Raw genomic sequence first — 21434 nt, forward strand, 5'->3', positions numbered from 1 at the left:
GGGCTCTAACCATCTCGATCTGTTCTTAACTATTTTTTCCGCAGAACTTTAAAGAGCATAATCGAGATGTTTTCTACCCAAGGATTATTACCTACAAACAAAAGTTTCTTAACAATGTCACTTTTTGCTTATAGTTGATCAGGTTTTATTACACTAAATAGAGAAGAAAATGTCCCTTTGAGTTATATATATGTCACTTTGCAATGTGAAGTCTATGATCACCACATAATAAATAGTACTAGAACATTACAGAGCTATCACGGTCCTAGTGTAGCAGAATTGTGGCTATCAGACGTGCACTGAGAGAGAACTACAAACTCTCACCACTTAGCATGTGGTTGCATTTTGTATTCCTTCCTTTGGAGGAGTGAATCTCAGAACCAGACACTTATTTTAAAGCTTCATTTTTAAGCCAAAACAATATTTAAAAGTTGTTAAATGGTTCTAATGTAAAAGGAAGTTTCTAAATTTCTCAGCTCTGGGGCTGACACCTCAGACTAGGTTAATCCAAGGCAATGAAAAGAATTATGCAAATCCCACAGGATTTCCTAAAAGCCTATACTTTGTCCCCCCTGGCTGTAACAATTTTAAAGTCAGTGACACTTTAGAGGTACATGCTGGTCCCGATCCTGAAATCAATGAGAATTTGGCCTAGTAATGACTGCAGGAGTAGGCCCACTAAAGATAAACCAAATTTGGAACAATGCAAACACACATATACAACCACAGACTCACAAACACATGGAAAGCCATAATATATTCTGAAATATCTATGAAAGACTATGAAATAATCTCAAAATTTTGACTTCCGCTGACCTAAGAACTGAAATGTAAAGGACGCCCAGGCAGAGCTTCAAAGTCAGTTGTACGCGTGTATATGCACCTAACACTTGCATATACATGTCCATACCATTGTTGAGTACAAACGTGCGCATCTAACTTGAAAATTTGGCCCAAATATCAGCAATACACAGATATTTACATAAATTCAGAAATATTGAAACCAACATTCAAACAATACTACGGTTTTGATTTAAAAAAATTAATTGATTAAACAAAAAATAGATTTGAAAGCTGCGACTCCTTTCTTATCGCCATACCTTGTGCCTACATGCTACAGAGTGTTGCAGAATGGAGGGTGTTGTGTAGCACACAGCTGAGTGAATTAAAGACTGGTGATGAAATTGTGGTCCCACTGACATCAATAAGAGTTCTACCCGTGATGTCAACAGAGCCAGGATTTCTCTCTTTAACTCTGCTTTTCTTTGATCATGTATACATTGCAGCATTAAGCCTCCGCTATGTACTAGGGGCACAGGGCTGCTTTTGCACCCCACAGAGAGAGTCAAGTGCAACTGTGCCTCATGGAGGCACAGGCCCAGCGTCACAAAGGGACTTAGATGTTGCCATGCTCAGCATCGCAGTGTTTAACTTTTAGGCACCTAAAAAAAAAAAAAAAATCACAGGAACAACACTGTGATCCACAAAACCTGAGTTAGATACTTAGGTTCCCTACATAATGAATGGGGGAAGATAGCTGCCTCATAATGTGACCCACAAAAGCCAGCATACTAGGTGGGGAGCTCCGCACCTCTCTCAGAATAGGTGCCTATCTCCGCTTAGTGATTCACGAGAGAGAACCCCTGTCCTGGAACCACACAGCTTAGGTAATAAATACTTTCTTGTGGGAATGTGTTAGATTTGTGCCTTGCTCCACACAAAATGGCAGCAGCAGGTCAGGGTGCCCACTTGATAATTTTTAACCCAGTGGTTAGAGCACTCACCTGGGATGCAGGAGACCCAGGTTTAATTCTCCCATCTCTGCCAAAGGAGGAAAAGGGATTTGTACAGAGGTCTCATCTCTCAAGTGAGGGCCCTAGCAACTGGGCGTGGGATATTCTGATGTGGGGCTCCATCAATCTCTTCTGTTGAAACTGTTGCACGATGGATAAATCATTAAAGAGTGATTGGAGCAGGGGGACTGGACCCAGGGTCTTCCAACCCTCCAGTGAGTGCCCCAACCTCAAGGCTACTAATTCTCTCTCTCACTCTCTCTGGTCCAATGACTATTTAAGTCTTTACTCACAGTGGAATAGCTATTGGGCCAGAAAGAGAGCAAGAGAATGGTTCTGTAGCTTAGTGCATAAGGCACCCGCCTGAGAGGTGGTAGACCCAGGGGTAAATTCCCCTGCTTCAATCGCTCTTTAATTATTTATCCACAGTGGCACAGCTTCAACAGGAGAGACTGAGGGAGTTCCTTATCAGAACATTCCATAGCTGACTAGTTGGGGCACTCTTCTTAGTGGTATGAGGATCTCCTCTTCAATTCCTTTCTCCCTCTCCAACAGAGGGGGAATTAAACCTGGGTCTCCCACATGTTAGGTGAGTGCTCTAACTACTGAGCTCAAAGTTACAAGATGGATGACACCATCACCGCCTCCTCGCTTGTGAATGGGACCCAATTTGGTAGGCAGCCTCTGAGAACACCTACCCGATCGGGCCCTACAAGCAAACACCTATCTATGCCGGTTCGTGAATTGTTGTGAGGCTTAGGTGGGAGATAGTTGTATGGACACCAGGAGGGAGGCAGCAGTGCATATGCTCAGAGGCAGAAACTTAGTTGCCTAGGGAACTTTTACCCTGAAAATTTTAGTGCTAAGTGAGTGCAGGTGCCTACAGGGTTTGGCAGAAGTTTTCTGGATTGCAGTGGAGCCTAAAACTGGGATTTAGGTGCCTAAATCTGGGATTTAGGTGCCTAAGTATCTTTGTGGATTGGGGCCATAGTGCTTTGTGGAAATCCTTGGGAGCATAAGGGCTACATCGCCCTTAATAAGGATGATTTATACTGGCTGTCTCAATCTTAATACCAGAATTATCCAGCATGGAACTGTATATATGGGTAACCAATATAAAAGCACCCCTAAGACAGGAAAAGATCTCCAAGTCTGCTCTAATCTAAATACAGAATCTCCTTTCAAACATGAACATATAATATGGAACCTTGTATCAACCAGGCTAATTATTTCATGGCTATTAACCCTTCTTGATCAATAAATATTTCTGTATACCCTTCATAGATCAGATATTTTATGTTACACTACCCAACAATTGCAGTTATAGAATTGTTTTTGTTATTGCTTCTCTTCATTTGTCTCCCTTATGTGTGTGTTGTTTTGTATGTAAAAAAAACAATGTTATACAAAAGAGATGGTATAGCAAACCCTCTACTTTGGTGCTGGCCAGGTGCAGATGGAGGGATGGCACCATGAGTCTGACCACTACCTTTCCACTAGCTGCTCTTTGTATTGGCTTGAAGCACAAGAAGTCAAAGGTAGAGGGCATAAAGAAGTTCATTATGTCCTTCTCCTTCCTTGTGTACCTACACAAGGGCCAAGCACAACCAGGCCCTAAATGAGTGGCTTTTGTGTTTATTTTTAAAATTATAATATGAACATGATTTGTTTTGAAAACTCTCCTAGGCAGCTCCATTTCAATCATTGCAATGGTACTGTATTTCTAAGGGAATGCTGAAGGACAGTGTGTCTCACTGATACTAAAATTATTCCTGGTGCATGAGTAGCATGGAACTTTAACAGAATGCACTGTATGATGCTGTATATCAGTTTTAGCTGGGAATTAACTTTTAAACTCTAGATAAAAATCACTGTGAAAAATTGGCTCTGACGTTGAAAGGTTGGCAGAATCTTAATTATGAAGCATTAGTGAGCACTCCTTTATTAAAATATGCTACATAACGTACAATTAATATTTCTACTGCATATTAAAAATGGATAACATCAAGACACGGGGCTGAATTCTGTTTTAACACTTTATACTGTGGTAGCTGAGCGCAGAATTGGTCCTATTTAATTTGCAAAAGAATAACTTCCTTAATTTGTGTAATTTATAACATTTTAGATGATTTCACTCATGAAAGTGACTCTAAAAATGACTTTGTGGAGCTTCATATTAATTGTGTCTCAATGTTTGGCATATCAAATTTGCTCATCTTAAAAGTCTAAAGGTGTTTCTTCTGCCAGATCTGTAAAGTCAACCTTGGGTCTTACTGCCTCTTCTGGCACCACCAGTAATCAACTGACTATTTTGATTACAATCTCTGAGGCAGGATAAAATCCAGGTTGTTCTTCCACACATGTAGTGCCTCTTGCAATGCTAACAGGGGCAAGATTTGCTGGTAAAGTAAGCAGACATGACTCAGAGATGCACTTGAAGCAGGTGGGTTGATCTGAAGAAAGTGTGAAAGTTTTAACTGGGAAAATTTGGTGGTTTGTGCCTTAAAAGTGATGGTATGCACCATTTTCTTTTATTCAACAGGTAGCAGAAGGACATGGGGATGTGGTAGTCACCTGGAACCCCAGTTCAAGCACTGAAAGGTGCCCTGTTTATATTTTCTGACTTCCATAATTTAAAGATGGCTAATTTTAACAACTGTATTTGCTTTTCCCCATTGAGGTACATATTTTATTTCCTTTTGGCACTTCCCTCAGCTTGGATGGTGAAATTACAACACAGTGTAGTTTTATTTTTGTTTCTACTCTGTTTCACTTTCTGTTTTTCATGAACTAGCACACTGCTGTTGAATGTGATCTTACAACCAGAGGTGAAAGTAAGCCAGTCCGGTCTGGTCTGGCGTACCGGCAAGAGCCAGTACGCCGTGCTGGACTGGACCAACTTCCGCGGCGATGATTTAAAGGGCCCAGGGCTCCAGCCGCTGCGGGGAACCCAGGGCCCTTTAAAGCGCCACCGGAGCTCCGGCAGCTGGGCTCGGGCGGGGATTTAAACGGCCCAGTGCTTCTGCCACTGCAGGGAGCCCCCGGCCCTTTAAAGCTGGAGCTCTGGCAGCCGGACTCAGGCAGGGATTTATAGGGCCCGGGGAGCTCCAGCCGCTGCGCGGAGCCCCGGGCCCTTGAAGTCACCACCCCGAGCCCGGATGCCACAGCCGGAGCCCCAAAGCCTTTAAATCTTGAAAGGCACCACCTCTTCCGGTTGAGGCCACGCCTCTTCTGGTTCAGGCCACGCCCCCGCTCAGGACTCCGGCGTACCGGTAAATCCTTTAAGTTACTTTCATCCCTGTTACAACTCAATCCCTAAGCTGGTAACCAATCTTGACATTCTCACTGTAGTAGCTGCTTTGAACCAAATGCAGAACTACTTTGGTGACAATTATATTGACAACCTTTTCTCATTTGTTTTATTAGCCATCACCCATTTCCCATATAATACTATGATAAAGGTAGCTGTGTAGTGCTCCCTGTTTTCAGCTGAGTCTTGTGAACAATTTTCCTTCATATGTACTCTTTTTGTGTGTGTGTGTGTGTGTGTGTGTGTGTGTGCGCGCGCACACACGCGCAGATTAATACAACTGGGTTTGAGTTTCACTTAAAAATTTTTGGCTGCAAAATTCTGGAGTTCAATTTGACAGCCTCTTCAACATTGTTTTGTTCAAAGGGAGTTTGACTGGCTGCTAACTGATCCTGTCCTGCCAGCTAATTTGATATCATCTACTGACAGGGCAAGTGATACTGAAAGGAAAGGGCAAGGAAGCGAGGGCCAACTTAAGCAGCTGTAGCATCGAAGCCAATACTAAAAGTCTTCCAGATAAGTAACAGAGGTGATAAAAAAGTACAGATGAAGAAGCGTAGTGAGTGGAGGTGGTAGTTGTAGCAGAAGGTTACTTTCCAAGAGAACCAGAACCCTGGAGAATAGAGAAAAGACTAATAAAAGAAGGGGGAGGGAGCTTGGCAACAGAGAGGAGTAAGTGTGGGCAGCTAAGACTGCGGCTGGCAGCACACAGAGGGAAAGATATGCATTCCTAGTATCAAAGCAAAAGAAGAGCCCAACTGGGAAAAGAAAGGGGAGGGAGGGAAACAGTGATAATGAAAGAGAGAAGGAGCACCTTGTAGAAGTTGAGAAAGAGTAAGAGAGGAAGCAGAAGTTTTTGTAAACAAAAAACTTCAAGATCTTGCATCACTATTTATAGAAGCTCCAACATGCATTTTCTAATTGAGAAAATATTTGTTGTGACAACTGATGATAACTAAACAGAATGCACTCCACAAAATTAAAACCCACCTCTGATTTAATTAATTAAAATTTAAAAACATCCATCTCCCAAAAGAGTATCTGCGATGTGATACAAACAACTATAAAACCAAAACCAGGCCAACACAGATACCACCAGCCAACAACACTGGACAAAGGCACAAAACCCCCAAAAGAAAATCCAGTGAAAAAAGGCAGCCAAAAAAGGGTTATAGATGTGCTATTACTAACAGGCAGACCTCATGCTAAGTTTTGAAGACAATCACCAAAATACTTTGATGGGCCTCCTGTGAGTGAGTTCCATGGACAAAGATCCTGAACTGAGATGGCCCTGCCCCAGCACGATCCAGACAAAATGTGATTAGGACTTAGAGATAACTTGGCTGTTCTCAGTTGCCTTGGATGAATGCAAAAAGAAGAGGTGGTTGGTAGGTCATCAAGCTTAGGTTACTAAGGGCCATATAGGTTATACTAAGATGAACCAGTCCATGGCTGGCTATAAATTTATTTTAATGTACATTTTAGCATAAATGATTCAAAAAAGAAAGAAAAGAGGAATAATGTGTGGAAAGTCCTAGTTCATACTAGTTTTGAACAAATCACCTACCAGCTTTCCATCCATACCAATCGGACCCTAGGATAATCAAAAGCCAAAACAAAATGAAACAGTTAAATCATAGGAACACTGATGTCAGGGGCAAATATACAGACTTGTGGAATGCTATAGGCTTTAGAAGATGATTTACTGTATGTCAGCAGTTAAATGCAATACCCTAAGGGCATAGCAGGCACCAAAGTTAAGAAAAAGGAACAGCAGGAGAAGCAGACCTAAGAAGGTAGTAATCAGAACAATATGGTGGGAAGTAATCAGGCAGTAGCTGGTGTTTGGCAAGAAAGTGTTCAACTTGAAATGAAAGATTTGTTAGGCTTGCAAACCACAATGGTACAATACGACAGAACATATGAAATAATGCATCTGGCTTATGTATTTTGCTTGAAGCAATTAGGGAACTATATTAGGTAAGCCATTTACTGTATGGCTGTTATCACAATTATGACTTCAAGAACACTTGAAGAAAGCAAACACTCCTCTCTAAAATCTCAGAAGTAATTTAGCTTTCAGATGAAGTTATTACAATGACTGCTATTAAAAAGGCAGCATTTGCCAACAGTTACTACTTTGCATTAGCTGAGGTACTGAACTTTTTCTCTGTACTTGGGGAAGGAAAAAACCCTCTGCTAAATATTGGCTTTTTCTTGGTAACAATTGCACCTATCGCTATGTGATATTTCAGAGAGATAGATTTCTTATTATTATCTAGTGTCCAGGTTCTGATTTCAGTTATATGGATGTAAACACAGCGTATCTCCATTCACTTCAATGGAATTATTTTGATCCATCTTGGTGAAACTCAGAATATGCACCAATATTAAATGTGTTGACACTGTTTTGGGAAATATTATTTAAGATTTAAAGCCAGATTTTCAAAAGTTCTCAGCACCCTCAGTTGGGAGCTACTGGGTACTGAGTTCTTTTGCAAATATGGCCACTTACATAGGTGTCTAAATGGGAGAGGCAGGGTGCTGTACTCTTTTGAAAATCTGTTCTTGAATCGCGACAGTCTTCTGACAAATACAGTTTATACATTTCAATAATTCTGATTACTTGTTTGTTTAGTTAGCATTGGATTTATGTAAGAGTCATTCACTCATTTTGAGAGTTTGTCCAGTAAGACATTGTGCTTCCCAGTATGATGATATTTATGCCTTGATATGATTGTTTATCAGTATATCACTGTACATCATCATATCATGAGTCATAATGCAACGACATTGCATAGAACATTAATACAAAATCAATATGAAATGATTTAATCTACCCACTGAAAGTCATTTTTGGATCCTTTGATGTCCTGCAAACTAGGCTTGAAGTAAAAATTGGACTGATCCAGAGATGAATTAAGGCAATCTGAAGCCCTATGTAGATTCTACAAGGGGCCCCACATAATCCACTTCTGCATCATGTCCCCACACCTTCTTGCAGGGACAGCAGGTTTCAGAGTTAAGAGGAATGGGGAAATTCATACCTCTTGATGTGATTGTTTCAGGCTTTCTACAGAGACAAGGAGACATGACTCCACCACTTACACTTGGATCAAGTTTTCTTCATATCCATGAGTGGTAACATTTTTTTCAATGAAAGCTGAGAGACTGACATCATCCTGTGCCACCAGTTGCTGGGGGTCTATGCATGGTTCTATATGCCTATGCTTCAGTCCAGCCATGGATTGAGCAAAACCAACCAAACAAAACCAGAATAGATGGGAAACCTACAAATGGTACTGTATAGATCTGATTTCAGATACTGAAAATAAAATGCTATCAGTCCAACCAATATGTCTTAAAGAAAGCAAACACACAGATGGTATGCTAAAAATTTATACCAAAACAGGACAGAGTTAAAGCACTTAAAGCATAGCAAAAGTCAATTGCCTCATCAATGTTCTGAACACCTACTACATTGCTTCACAGCAGCCACTCTGGAATCGCTACTTCTGAGAATGAGATTTTCATCTGCCCTTTTACTTTCATTTATAAAAATATCAGATCACAGCATATATGAGCTGAAACAAAGGCTTAAAACTCGGTGGTTTGAATCTCCCTCTTATAAATAACAATTGCAAGATGGTAGAAGAAAGTCTGCAGCGGCCTCGAGGTCCTATATATTCTTGTAATTGGTCTCCTAGAAGTAAAACTTGTTTTTCCCCAATATCAATTTGTATTAATACATAATAAAGAAAAATATTAATCCAATTTATTAAAAGGGCAGTTTTCACTATTCTACATCCCCAGTACCCTCTAACATGTACCACATAGAAAGCACTTAATGATTTCCTAGCAATTATATTGCACTTTGAGGCCTACACTTTTAGAAATTATCTTTGTTTTTGCGGGCACAATCTTATATTCTCAAATTATAACACATTCAGTTTTGCTTCCACAATGAACTGTGCACACAAATAAAAGTACTGGTAAGTAGACATCTAATAGCTAGACATATAACTACTAGTACAGTAGTCAGATATATTAACTGTTAATATTTGTGCTTGCAATTTGTTACAGGTGCAGAAATGAAGGCTGAATCCTGACTGTAAATTAGGTTCTAATTCTACAAAACATTGTATAAACATTAACTAATTAATCCTCATAACAGTACTATGAGTCATAGTAAGTAAGTAGGTAGAGATACAAACCCTCCCTCCCTAAGTTCCCTATGTTGGGCCAGCAGCTGAGTTTAACAGTTTGGCCAACTGTGGGTTTAGCATTAAACCCCAGAGGTTTAATTACTTTTATAATGAATGAATAAATAAAGAATTATACAAGTACTTTTAGAAGGAAAACTCATCATAGGATGTAACTGCTGGCTCACAGGGAATGGCCTCAGTGGGTCCCCATGTCTACTTCAGCTCTTACAATTAAAATAATATTTCTATTTTCCAAATGAACAGGGAATTTCTTTTGCCTGACTGAGAATAAACATTATACATAATTTATATCACCAGCTGTGTTACCCTACATGATGGGCATTAATTATTCTTATAGCTTTTACTTTCTCTATCACTATAACGCTAGAATTAAAGGTCTATGTGAAACATATTTTCTATTAGTATTCTCAATGTTTTATAACTCTTGGAAGGGTGGAAAGTGAAATTCCTAATAGGCTGAAAATGAACATAAATGAGGTTGGATCCTGCTCCTATTGATTTCAATGGGAGTTTTCCTTTTGATTCCATTTGGAGAAGAACTGAGCACATGGTCTCAGCCTGGATGAATTTTCTGGGATTTCTTTTAAAAATGTCGGAGAGGGAAACTTAATTGGGGAATACTGATCTACAGAAGAATAAAAACAAATTACTGGCATATAATTAATATGGTGTTTTTATTTTTGAGGCGATTACTCTACCAGAATAATGAATAAGATTCTTATTTTATAAAAATATTGAACCTGAACCATCAAATTAACTGTTAACTTATTTTTTCCCTCTATTATCTCCTTCCACTACTGACAGCAGACAATTAACGCACTTTTCAAAAATGGAAACAATTATTATTACTAATTAGTATATTATTTTTTGACAAGCAGCAACAAAGTCTATGGTTTTCTATGAGACAATCTCTGTCAAATCTCTTTCAAGAACTTTCTAGACTAGACAGGATGCACCATGACAGAAGGGACTGATTAGGTTTTTAAAAAATAGTTAACACTATTACACATTCACTTTTTGTGGACGTTGTGGAGGGTACGGAGAACAGAATGCTCTCCCCTGATTATACAAAATTCGTTTCTACGTTTCCACTATTATCTTTAAAATGTGTCCTTTTACTAGATATCTACTGAATATACTGCTCTATTGGTGACCATAGTCCCCCAATTCTCACTTATTTCCTTGCATAAAGCCTGCATATTCTGGTTTTATGCAGAGAGATGAATTTTACTCAAGAATATTTAGAGCTGGAAAAGCATCAAAATTAGTAAATTACACGTGCAAAAGTAAAAAACTTTAACAAATCAATGTTTCCTGTTTACAATCAATGCCTCTTTCTTATTTATGGATTAATTTAGAGGCCTATATTTTTTAAATTAATATATTTTTTCAGAACTAGTTTTAAAAATATTGAAAAGACATCAACAAAAATATTGGGGACCTCTGCAATATACATATATCTCTGCTTCCAAAAGATACCAGCTTTATTAGTGTTGTCTTGGTCTAGGAGTAATTGGTAAAATTAAGAAAATGAATGCTCAACATCAGGAAATACTTCGTGAGAGCTACTAGACAGTAAAAGAGTCTTCCAAGGAAAGCAAAGGCAGAGAAAAAGAGGAAGGATCTAGATGATTTAACATCTTTTCTATCTCTGAATTCTAAGATTCTTTGATCATTCCTTTGTGATCCTTTTAATCTCACCAAAATTAATCGTAAGACACATACTCAATTGAAAGGAGTTATGATCTAATATCTGATATGTGCAGATCTTTCATTCCATTAAACATTTTCTACCTGTTTTGCATACTATGGGATGTATTGCCTTATCATAGCTGGTGTGAGGTTTGAGCCACTTATACTATAATTAGGACAATTCATCTTAACATTATTGTTGTGATTCAATTTTTCTCTGAAAAGTATCTAAGGAAAATTCTGGACAGTGTAATTTATGTTTATGCATGTAACTAGAAATGAACCAATATGCTAACAAGCTAATATAAGCAACTCCAAATTTGTATTGAGCTCCCAAACTTGGCTGAATCATTCATATTGCTTTTCCAGGCCAGTTTATGTTAAATGAAATATTTTGGATCAAAGTATCTTCTCCGGTCTCACCTGTGGCTCTCTATTGTATATTCTGCATGCAAGGCCAAAACAGAAATCCCACACACATGTGGAGGGCAAAACATGGAACTGAGATCCCCATTGTGGATCTAAGAGCAGGATTTTGCTCCATACAATTTGGACTCATTTTATGGTACAAGTAAGTACCAGAGTCTGCTCCGACATTTTTCATGCAAGATTCTGTGCTCACAAATAGACCTAATGAGACATATGTGTCCATTTCACTGCAATAATATAACAAGTCCACAAGTAAATCTTTGGACTTCAGTGGGACCAAGATTTGGCACTTTATTATCCAATCATATTTTAATATATACACCAGAGTGATTTTTGTCTCTATGACACTAATTTGACTTAGTGTTAAATTATACTAGTTTAAGATTGTCACAGATGCATATTGGAATTCATAGACTCTTAGTCTGATTCATATGACTAAAATTATGACAATTTTCTAAACACTATGCAGTAAGATAGGTTGTGAAATTGTTACTAGCAGCTGTCTGAATCCTTTTATGTAAATACATATCCACTAGAAGGTTTCCAGCAGAGTTTCAGAAAAATAAAGCAGGAATTCAGCTTTAAAGTAGCTACAGGAGTTGCATACCATTTATGATTTTCAGTAAGAACTTTAAAAGACCTATTTTTAAAAGTTTTTCAGTGTCAAACAACAATTTTACAAATCATCCACTTTAAATTCAGATAAGGTAAAAGATGGCAAATTTTTCTTTTTGCATTACCTGGGCTAGTTCCAGATTCACGCTGGTTAAAAACCTGACTGTTGTCAAATCTGTTCATCATGAAGCCATTAAAAATCATTGATCTCTATTTCCTCTCCCCCTCCCCCAGCTAATTACATGTTTAGCAAGATTGGCATTAAATTAGGTGTTTTAATGAGATATTCCTAGTAGTCTGATGACTGGGGTTTTTTCTTGTAAAAGATTTTTAGAACATAGGTGGGCGGTAGGTTTTTTAAGAGGAGCTCCTCCACTAGCTAAATTGCTTCTACTGATGAAAATCTGTTGGCTCTTTTTTGTATGAATCTAAATGACTGCTGTTAAAAAGTATAGTGATCACAAACAGCTTAGCTGCAGAAGTTGTGTGCCCAGCCTCCTGGAGGGAGGGAGCACTTTAAAACATGCTGCAACAACTCCTTCTGGCCAACGGAACATCACTGACAAGATTAAGGGGTCTAGTCCTCTTTGGCTGGAGTGACAGTCACCCTCTAAACAATGAAATGCAGAGAAAGGAAAAGATCCTTCTTCCTCAAAAAGAAAAAAGTCCACAAAAACAAGAACACTGACAGTAGAGATGCATGAAGGCACTATCGGCAGGTTATTCCATAAACCTCTATTATGGAGTTTCTTGTATTTGGTACTGGCTCCTGACAGCAACATGAGAGTAGATTAAATGGACCATTGATTTTATATGATAAGAGAAATGAATCCCTTTTGAGGTGGGGAATTGATTTATTGTTTTAAATCTCTATTGTAAAAATGATTTTAATATACATTTTTATAGCAAAACTGTGCCTTGCTAGCCTTAATCAGGAGCAATTTATGTAGACCCCAATCGTGTCCCTATTCCAGGTCCTTTTGACAAAGGACATATTGCCACTCTTAAATCCATTCAGAATGCTGCTGCCAAGATCACCTTCCCAGCTCATTGCTTTGATTTCTCTCCCTCTCATACACACACGCTTTGCAGCCCTCCACTAGCCCTCCTATTTCCACTGCAGCAAACACATTGTTTACCATTTTAAAGCCTATAATAGCCTAGCCCGACACTACCTAGCATTTCCTACTTTTTTCAAGCTTTCAAACCCTGTCTCCCCTATGCCCACTTTGCCATCCCTTATTGCCTATCAGTCTAATTTCCCCCTCAAACACCTTTGTGCTTTCTCCTATCCTTTATTCAGGGAAAGGGCAGACCTCTTCCTAAAAAAAAAAAAAAAATACAAAGCCATTACATTGTCCTTTAAACACCTCCTTAAAATTCACCTCTGCATAGTGCCTACAAAAACCACTGCCACTGCCTCACCAAACCACCACTGAACAGGTATCTGAGCCACCACAGCCCTGGGGAGAGGCACCAAACCATCACCACAGCAAGGGATCCCAGGGATGAAGGAGCTGAACCACTGGTTCAGGTTTGGGGCCCCAAAGTGCCACCATCATTGCTACCACTGCCCCAGGACAACAGCTGCTGCTTGGAGTGGGTGAAATAGCAACCACTGTCTGAAGAGAGGGCTGGCTGCTTAGCAACCAGCCAGCATCACTAAGTCTTATGCGTGCTGCTTCCTGACTCTAGAAGATGGGAACAACAGGAACCCAAGATCTTTCCTTTCAGGTGAAGAGGAAGAACAGAAGCAGGCACAGCAATAATTCAGCTAAAACTGAACAGCAGGAACCCCAGGGCACTAAACCAGACCTCATCCCTAGGAACTCTGTACAGGATTCCAGACTGGACTCCAACCAGCTGGAAAGACTTAAGAACAAAACCTCAGACCAAACCCCAACTAATGAAACTCAGAGGGACCAAGACCTCAAACCAGTCCCCAACCTGAGTACAAGTAAGTATGTAGCTTTTTGTTTTATTTGCATTTTCCCTTCTTCTTGATTCGTCTCTTCTTTGATTTTTAGGAAGCCAAAGGAATACAGAATCTAAAGCTATGAATTTGCTAAAGTAGGTTCAGTGTCCTATTTAGTTTGAGTTAAACAATAAGAGCATGAGTACAAAAAAAAAAAAAGACAAAACACCTCTTAAGAGTCCCACAGAAAACATCAGCCCATGCATAGCAGGATCTGAAAGCATGAATGCAGTCACCAGCACTGTTCTTACAGCAGCATTAGTCAATGCCTGAAATGCAATCTGACTGCCCTAATAGCTCATTTGGAAGAACAAGATGATGGGTGGTTATTATATCTAAAGGTGAGGAGTTTGGAAAATGAAAAATTGCTAGGAGTTTGGCTGTCCATGGTGTGAACTACAAAATCACCTCATATGGTGACAATAAGTCAGTGTGACAGAAAGTCCTATGGAACAAAAACTACATTCACAAGCTATCAAAAGCAAATCTTGCAGCTGAAAAATACTTGCTGAAGTAATCAAACCTCTCTGGGGCCAAAAAAAAAAAAAGCAGCCAGGTGTATTTCTGCCCAACAAGAAACCATCTGTCAGATTTTTCATATAACATTAAAAATTGAGAAGTATCAGAGGGCTCTGACTGATTTTCCTACTCATGCAGATACACAGAAGGAACTGGAATGGATCCAACAAGGGATGCGTTCTTCAGTAAGGGATATCCTTGAATATATTATGGCCAAAATGAAAAAAAACCATTCCAAATATACAGAAGAATAGAGCCAAACACATTGTGAAGGTAGATGAGACAACTGCCAAGCTACCACTCAGTCTTGATCATATGCATTAGGCAGCAATGGGACCATCTCCAGATGCAGACCACTGTCTTTCCCTGAAGCTGGCCCATCTGACTAACTGTACATTTGCAAGCATTATAGCTGTTTTATTGGAATGTCTGAGGTGAGGTACATTCACTGAAAACTTCCTGCAGAGTAACTGTAATTCTTTTGCATCTGACAGTGCCTCCAGCATGTTGAAGAAAATCAGTCAGGACTAGCTCACCATCTGCTAACTCAGTATCTCAATCTCTTTTGTCTGCCTTGGCTGTTGTCACAGGCTGGAACTTACTGCTGGAGACACTATCTGAAACATCAATAGTACAGCTGAGCAAAATCAGAAAACTTTCAGTTTGGAGATGTCAAAATCTTTTGCTTGACTATTTTCAATTGAAATGAAACATTTCAACATGTCTGAAATTGAAATGTTTCACTTTGGTTTGTTGAAATGACCTGAAATCCTTAATTTCTGGTCAGATCAACTTTAACTGAATTTTCCCATTGAGGTACATTGCCTCTATTCCCCCCTATGGGCCAGGCATCCTGGCTGGACTACATCTCCCATGATGTACCCAGAGTTATGTGACTTCCATGATGCATCACATCAAGCTCAGTCAGAGGGAGATCAAGTGTTGTAAGTGAGATTGGTCCATAGGAGAGAAAGGGGGCCCAAACTACAACTCCCACAAGCCATTGTGAGGACAAGGAAACAGAGTTTAATGTTTTACTGGACTGATTCAAAACAAAACATTTCAGGTCAGTTCAACTAAATGAAAAACTCCAATTTGGGTCAAACTGAACATTTCAATTTTACAGAAATTGCACGTACCATAGAAAAATCATTGTGATGGAAAATTCCCAACCAGCTCTAACAAACAGCATGAATCACTTGCAGGTGATTCTTCAACGAGTCACATACTCACTGAAACCTGTTTCCCAAGGATAAATAATAATTACACATCTGTGCTAAGAGTGTGGTGATAGGTCTGCTCACCATTGGCAAGATCCTGGGTATATATTGGGGGTATCAACTGAGGTATCTATTAAGGAAGTGTGGAATGAGTACCCTTCTCTCTAGAAACATTTGTGAAGTTTCCACAGTCAAAGACAGAGATGCGAAGTAATGTGCCTAGTACAGTAGCATCGGAAACATCCTGATCTCTGTCATGCTCCTGCAAAATTTAGGAATTATGTTTGATGTTTTGTTTGAACTGTGAGATTCGTCAAGACAGTTGCAAAGAAAAATATAACATTGCCAAAAGCCCCCACAGATCATTTCCATGCGTCTTCATATGTATGGGTGATGCTCAAGGATCTGAAGAGATGGAACAAGGCACATCCAAAACAGATTGTGTCTTATTGCAATGTCAAATTACATCATAGAGAATGTGTATGGATCCATGTTGGTCAATTTTTGTGCAGCCTGGCTAACGCAAAGGAAAGCCAGTTGATTCTTCCAGGAATGGGAAGGAAATGGATGGGCTTATATACAGGTGTTCATTGATCCCGTGTTTCTTGGTGGGTGAAGTGTATATTAGTGTATCACTGTATATCAGTATCCTTGACTAATAGGATGAGAAAAGAGAGGAATGCCAAACATAATTTCCTTCTACCATCAGGGACCATAATTAAACAACATTCAATTACTTTGGTAAATAAAATAAAGACTTTAAGGCTACTTAATTTTAATCCTGGAGGACAATAAATGATATGGTGCACTAAGAAACAACAGATTATAAACAGCTGGTTGTAAAAAAAAACAGCTTGTATCAAAATTGTGGTCTTGAAGTGATTGCCTACTCTCCTCACCCATGCACATGAAATCAATGTACTTGAACACTGAATATGTGCATAGAACAGATAGGAATCTCTAACCCTCTGCCTAAAAATTCTCATTTCTCTTGAAGAAAAACTCCTGTGCCCATAAATAGGAAGCACATGGCTAATTCATCAATGCCAATGTCACTCTGTGAATATATTTGATGTGGCTGGTGTCATGTTGATGAGAAAACAATAAACTGTGAAAAATGTCACTTCTCAAAATTAGCTGGCTAGAGTTCAGCAGAGATGGATTGTTGTAACAGCTGTGGCATTATGACTTTGATTAATTAGATTTTTTTTGTTTCCTGGAATAATTCTGAAGAACCACTTCCCACCCCCATAGAAATCAATCCATTTGTTCACATAAGTCATACTAAACAATAATCTGTTCTACTATCTCTGTTTTGACAACTGCAGAGAATCTCCATGGTACGATGAAAATATAATTTTTTCAATCCTCTTTCAGAGGGCCTCAGTTCTTTTTTCAGTTTCTACGAATATTCCTCTCCAGGGAATGCTTAGGGGTCCACAAAGAAAAGCCCCAATGTGGCCTTTCAGCACCACAGTTCCCAAGGAACCTACAATTCCATGGAGGGTCAACCTCTTTTCCCCCCCCCCCGTTTCTTTGACCTCCACCTTCCCCCCACACCACCACTCCATGGAAGCGCCACACTGCCAATGGGCATCCACCCATGCATGCCAAAAAGAAACTTGCCTGAAGAGAAGTGCAGATGTGAAGTTGCTTCTAAGGGTACAGTGAGAATACTGCTTGCAGAGCACAGATAGGCAGGCAGCTACCACCACATGAGAACGTTGGGAATATGACAGAAAGCTGCTCCACCTCACCCCTTCCTTTCAGTCTGCCTCTCCATATGCCTGCAGAACCTGAAATCTGGAGCATCCATGGTTGCCCCCCACCCCCATAGGCTTGAGAGAAGGGTAGAAATGGTCACAGAATTAACACTTCCCGCTTCTGCATCCCTGCAAAGGAGATCCATCAGAGTAGACACTTCCACTACATATAGCGGGACAGGGAACAATCATGGCCAAAGTCTTTAAAAAAAACTTTATGAGAGGTTTCAAAGTAAAACTGAAAAACGGTGTCTGTTCCATGCCACTGTTTGGGGATATCTACTCTGCAATTAGGGTGTGTAACTGCAGCCCATGTAGGCATACCCAAGTTTAAATCTGGTTAGCGTCAGTACATACAGGAGTGATGTCATGATAGCACTGGCTTCTGCGTGAGCTGTACAAGCCCACCCAAAAAACCCTGGGTACTTACTCGAGCTTCTAGTCCACACAGAAGTCCAAAGCTGCTGTGGCTTTACTAATATTGGTACTTGTGATAGCTAAATTAAAGCTAGCTTGGTTATGTCCACATAGGGCTGCAATCACACACCCTGATGGCAGTGTAGACGTAGCTTGAGATCAGTGAAACAAAGGATAACTCAAAAGCTAATGTTCATATTTAGTCCTTGTGAAGAGGTGCTAGAAATATAGGGAAAGACTGTTCAGATACACCATGTTAAAATTTAATACCAGAACAAGTGCTTTCAACCCCTGTCATTCACAAACACATTGCCACATGTGCCCAGATGTTAGAATTCACAATGGGTGCACATGCAGGTCCATTCAGATTCCAGATTTGTGGCATGCACGTCCTATATTTAAATGACATTTACTTGTAGTCACTGTAAAGGGGCACTTATATTTTTGACGATGCACTGACTTATTTCTTCAATTATTATCATTCTGTGTTTAACTTCTCCTACCCTAAAATGAATTTATATATCAATATACTTTCTACAGATGGTCAGGCACTGAGTAAGGTACACTGAATAAATTATTTTAAAAAGTGACTTAATACTAGGTTCCCTGTGTAGATTGTAATGATACACCACCTGTTGTACCTCATACCTCTATAAAGGATTATATCTAGTCCTAAAAGAAAAATATTCCCATAAATCTTCTCCATGACAGTTATCAAAACTTAGTTTCCAGAAGGAATGACTACTAGAGTGCCCGGGCAATTTAATTTATTGAGCATGCAATAACAAGGATAATAAATCACAAAGTATTTAGAGGAGCCTTTAATATCTTTATTTGTGAGGTATAGGATTTGATTTTAACTAGTTTAGCTCGGGAGTCAAATTCTACCCTCACTTGTAGTTATGCAGCCACGCTGACCTCAAATGGGTAAAAGGGTCTGATCCTACAAAATCTGAACACCTCCTGTGAGCACCCTCAACTTAAATCAGGGGTATAAATAATATTTACATGGGCACTCAAGCAACACTAACAGTGGCTCCAATCTTCTTGCACTGCTTCACTAGAAATGTTTGTTCTTTGCCCTTCAGAGATATAGGACCTGATCCAAATACCAATGAAGTCAGTAGAAAGACTTTCATTGATGCTGATGTGCTTTACAATCAGGTCCATAGTGAGTATACTGATAATACAGCACAGCATTCAACTCCTAGGTGATATTGGTGGTGATGACCTTGATTGGAGTATCCTCACCAGGAGCATTGTTTGACAATGCAACCTGGTCTATTCCAAAGGGAAGGAAAAGTGTGTTCTTTTGAACAAGTCCCAAGATAACTTATCTCTGGCAGATAATAATTAGTGGTACTTGAAAAGGGAACGATGCCATCAGAAAGAAATAGGGAAATCACTCTGATGGTACTAGAATTTTCACAAGGGACTATTGGGAAACCTCAAGAGCCTCCAGCAAATCAGGCCAGAGGAAAACAGGGACAGTCAGTGGTTGGGAAGGGAAGAGCATGAAGGAGACAGCAAACCACATGGGGGAGAGAAGGCCTCAAACATAGGAAGGAAGGTAGTAAGGGGAAAGAGCAAGAAGAAGGGAGTGTGGAGAGACATGAACCCAGTAGGCAGACAGGGTCAGGTGACCGTGTATCTTTTGGAAGCCCTGAACAATGTGTTTTCTTTCTCAATTGCTTTGCTATTAGTTGGATGCTTCAGGAGCTACTGTGATGAATTGGAGGAGGTGGTCTTCCCCCAAACTGCCACTTTTCTTTACCCTCATTTCAGAGAAATAGCAATAATGCTTCTGTGCAAAATCCGTGCTCTCTGCTGCTTTTATCCTTCCTCACAAGCTGGAGGCAGATGGAGCCCCATCTTCTACCTCTCCTCCACCAGCTGCTTCTCTCCACATCCTACATCTTGCCAAGCCAAACAAAGGCAGGAGAGGAAGTGACAGCTCTGAAAGCCTCATTTTGGTTCCAATTTCCACTCCGACAAAGGCTGATCCTTGCTCTATTCTCCACCTCATTTCTGGATTTGAGTGTACTCTGGATATTCCAGATTGGACCCTAAGTGTAGGCAGAATTTGGCCCTAGAAGCTTATATATCACAGTGTTCTGTGTTTTACTTTCTATAAAACAACTCTTAAAGATACAGAGCCTCATGCCTGTTTCACTTTCTAGAGAAGGGAAACTTCTACTTCTCTTTTTTTAAAGCAGATTTCAAGAGATGTGTTTGAAAACAGTCAGAACTTCCATGATTTTGGCACAGATGGCCTTCTTCAGGGACCTTAAAAGGGATCAGTGAAGAAGGCTGTTAGTGCTGAAACATGGAAACTTTTATGACTGTTTCCAATTACATCTTTTGAATTGTATTAAATATGAAATGAAACAGAAGCTTCTTTTCATGTTCGGGTGCAAGAACACAGCTCTTTATCCGTAAATCTGTCTATTGGAGTCACATTTTTTTCAAAAGTTTTTTGGAAAGGGCCACTGAGTTCCTCTGTACCTGTGCCCTGATCATTGTGGTTAAAGTAATTTATTGCAGGTTGTGCAGCTGGAACTGAATATACTGATTTTCTTACTATGGTTCTAAAATTTCCACATAATTCAAAATCATATCATAGCCTTCATGTTTCTGTTTGCATTTGATAAAAGAAGCCCTTCCTTTTCTCCCTACCAGCACTGCTACAAGAATAGTAGCAAACAAGAACAACTAACTACATTTTGGAGCAGAAACTAAAGCTGAAAATGCTGAAATATAAGCAAGTGAGATAGTAGTACATGGGGGGGGGGGGAAACTTATCTCTTTGCCCATCGATGTTTTACACCTGTACTTTTGTGAACAATATTCCAATAGCTAGCACATTTCCATACCACCCCTTTTCTAACAGACACCAAAATTCTGCCCACAGATGCAACATCCACCGAAATTCACAGGAGTTAAGCAGATGTGCCTGAGGACAGAATGTGGCCCATCATGTTTTAAAAAATCTGATCAAGTTAACAAATTTAACAGTTAGCTTCATCTCCTCATTGGTCTTGCAATCTCTGAATTATACCTTGTGGCAGGATGGAAGCAAAATTGCACTAAATTAAATAACTTGTCAAGTATGCATTTGAATGTTGACCCAATACATTATTGCCCATTTGGATGCCAGATTCCTCTCTCTCTCTCTCTCTCTCTCTCTCTCTCTCTCTCTCTCACACACACACACACACACCACTAGCAAAACAAAAAACAGCAATTTTCCTGACTTTTACCTAGTTTTACAGTCTGTATGCATCCGAAGAAGTGGGCTGTAGTCCACGAAAGCTTATGCTCTAATAAATTTGTTAGTCTCTAAGGTGCCACAAGTACTCCTGTTCTTTTTGTGGATACAGACTAACACGGCTGCTACTTGAAATTTGTATGTATGCATTTTATGGCAATAGCAAATAACACTTTCCACACTTTAAAGGCAAAAACCCAAAATAAG

The 21434-nt window shown here is 39.6% G+C and overlaps 1 protein-coding gene across 1 annotated transcript in view; it reads right to left on the reverse strand.

Annotated features, from left to right (window-relative positions):
* Positions 1–21434, reverse strand: part of COL25A1 (collagen type XXV alpha 1 chain) — a 203092-nt gene that overhangs the window by 165076 nt on the left and 16582 nt on the right. The window contains exon 2 of the mRNA XM_065596206.1: positions 6671–6697. Coding sequence (XP_065452278.1) covers positions 6671–6685 — 15 coding nt within the window. The 5' untranslated portion in view covers positions 6686–6697. The remainder of the gene's footprint in view (positions 1–6670; positions 6698–21434) is intronic.

Source organism: Chrysemys picta, chromosome 5 (assembly GCF_011386835.1).
Source record: "Chrysemys picta bellii isolate R12L10 chromosome 5, ASM1138683v2, whole genome shotgun sequence".
Lineage (NCBI taxonomy): Eukaryota > Metazoa > Chordata > Testudines > Emydidae > Chrysemys > Chrysemys picta.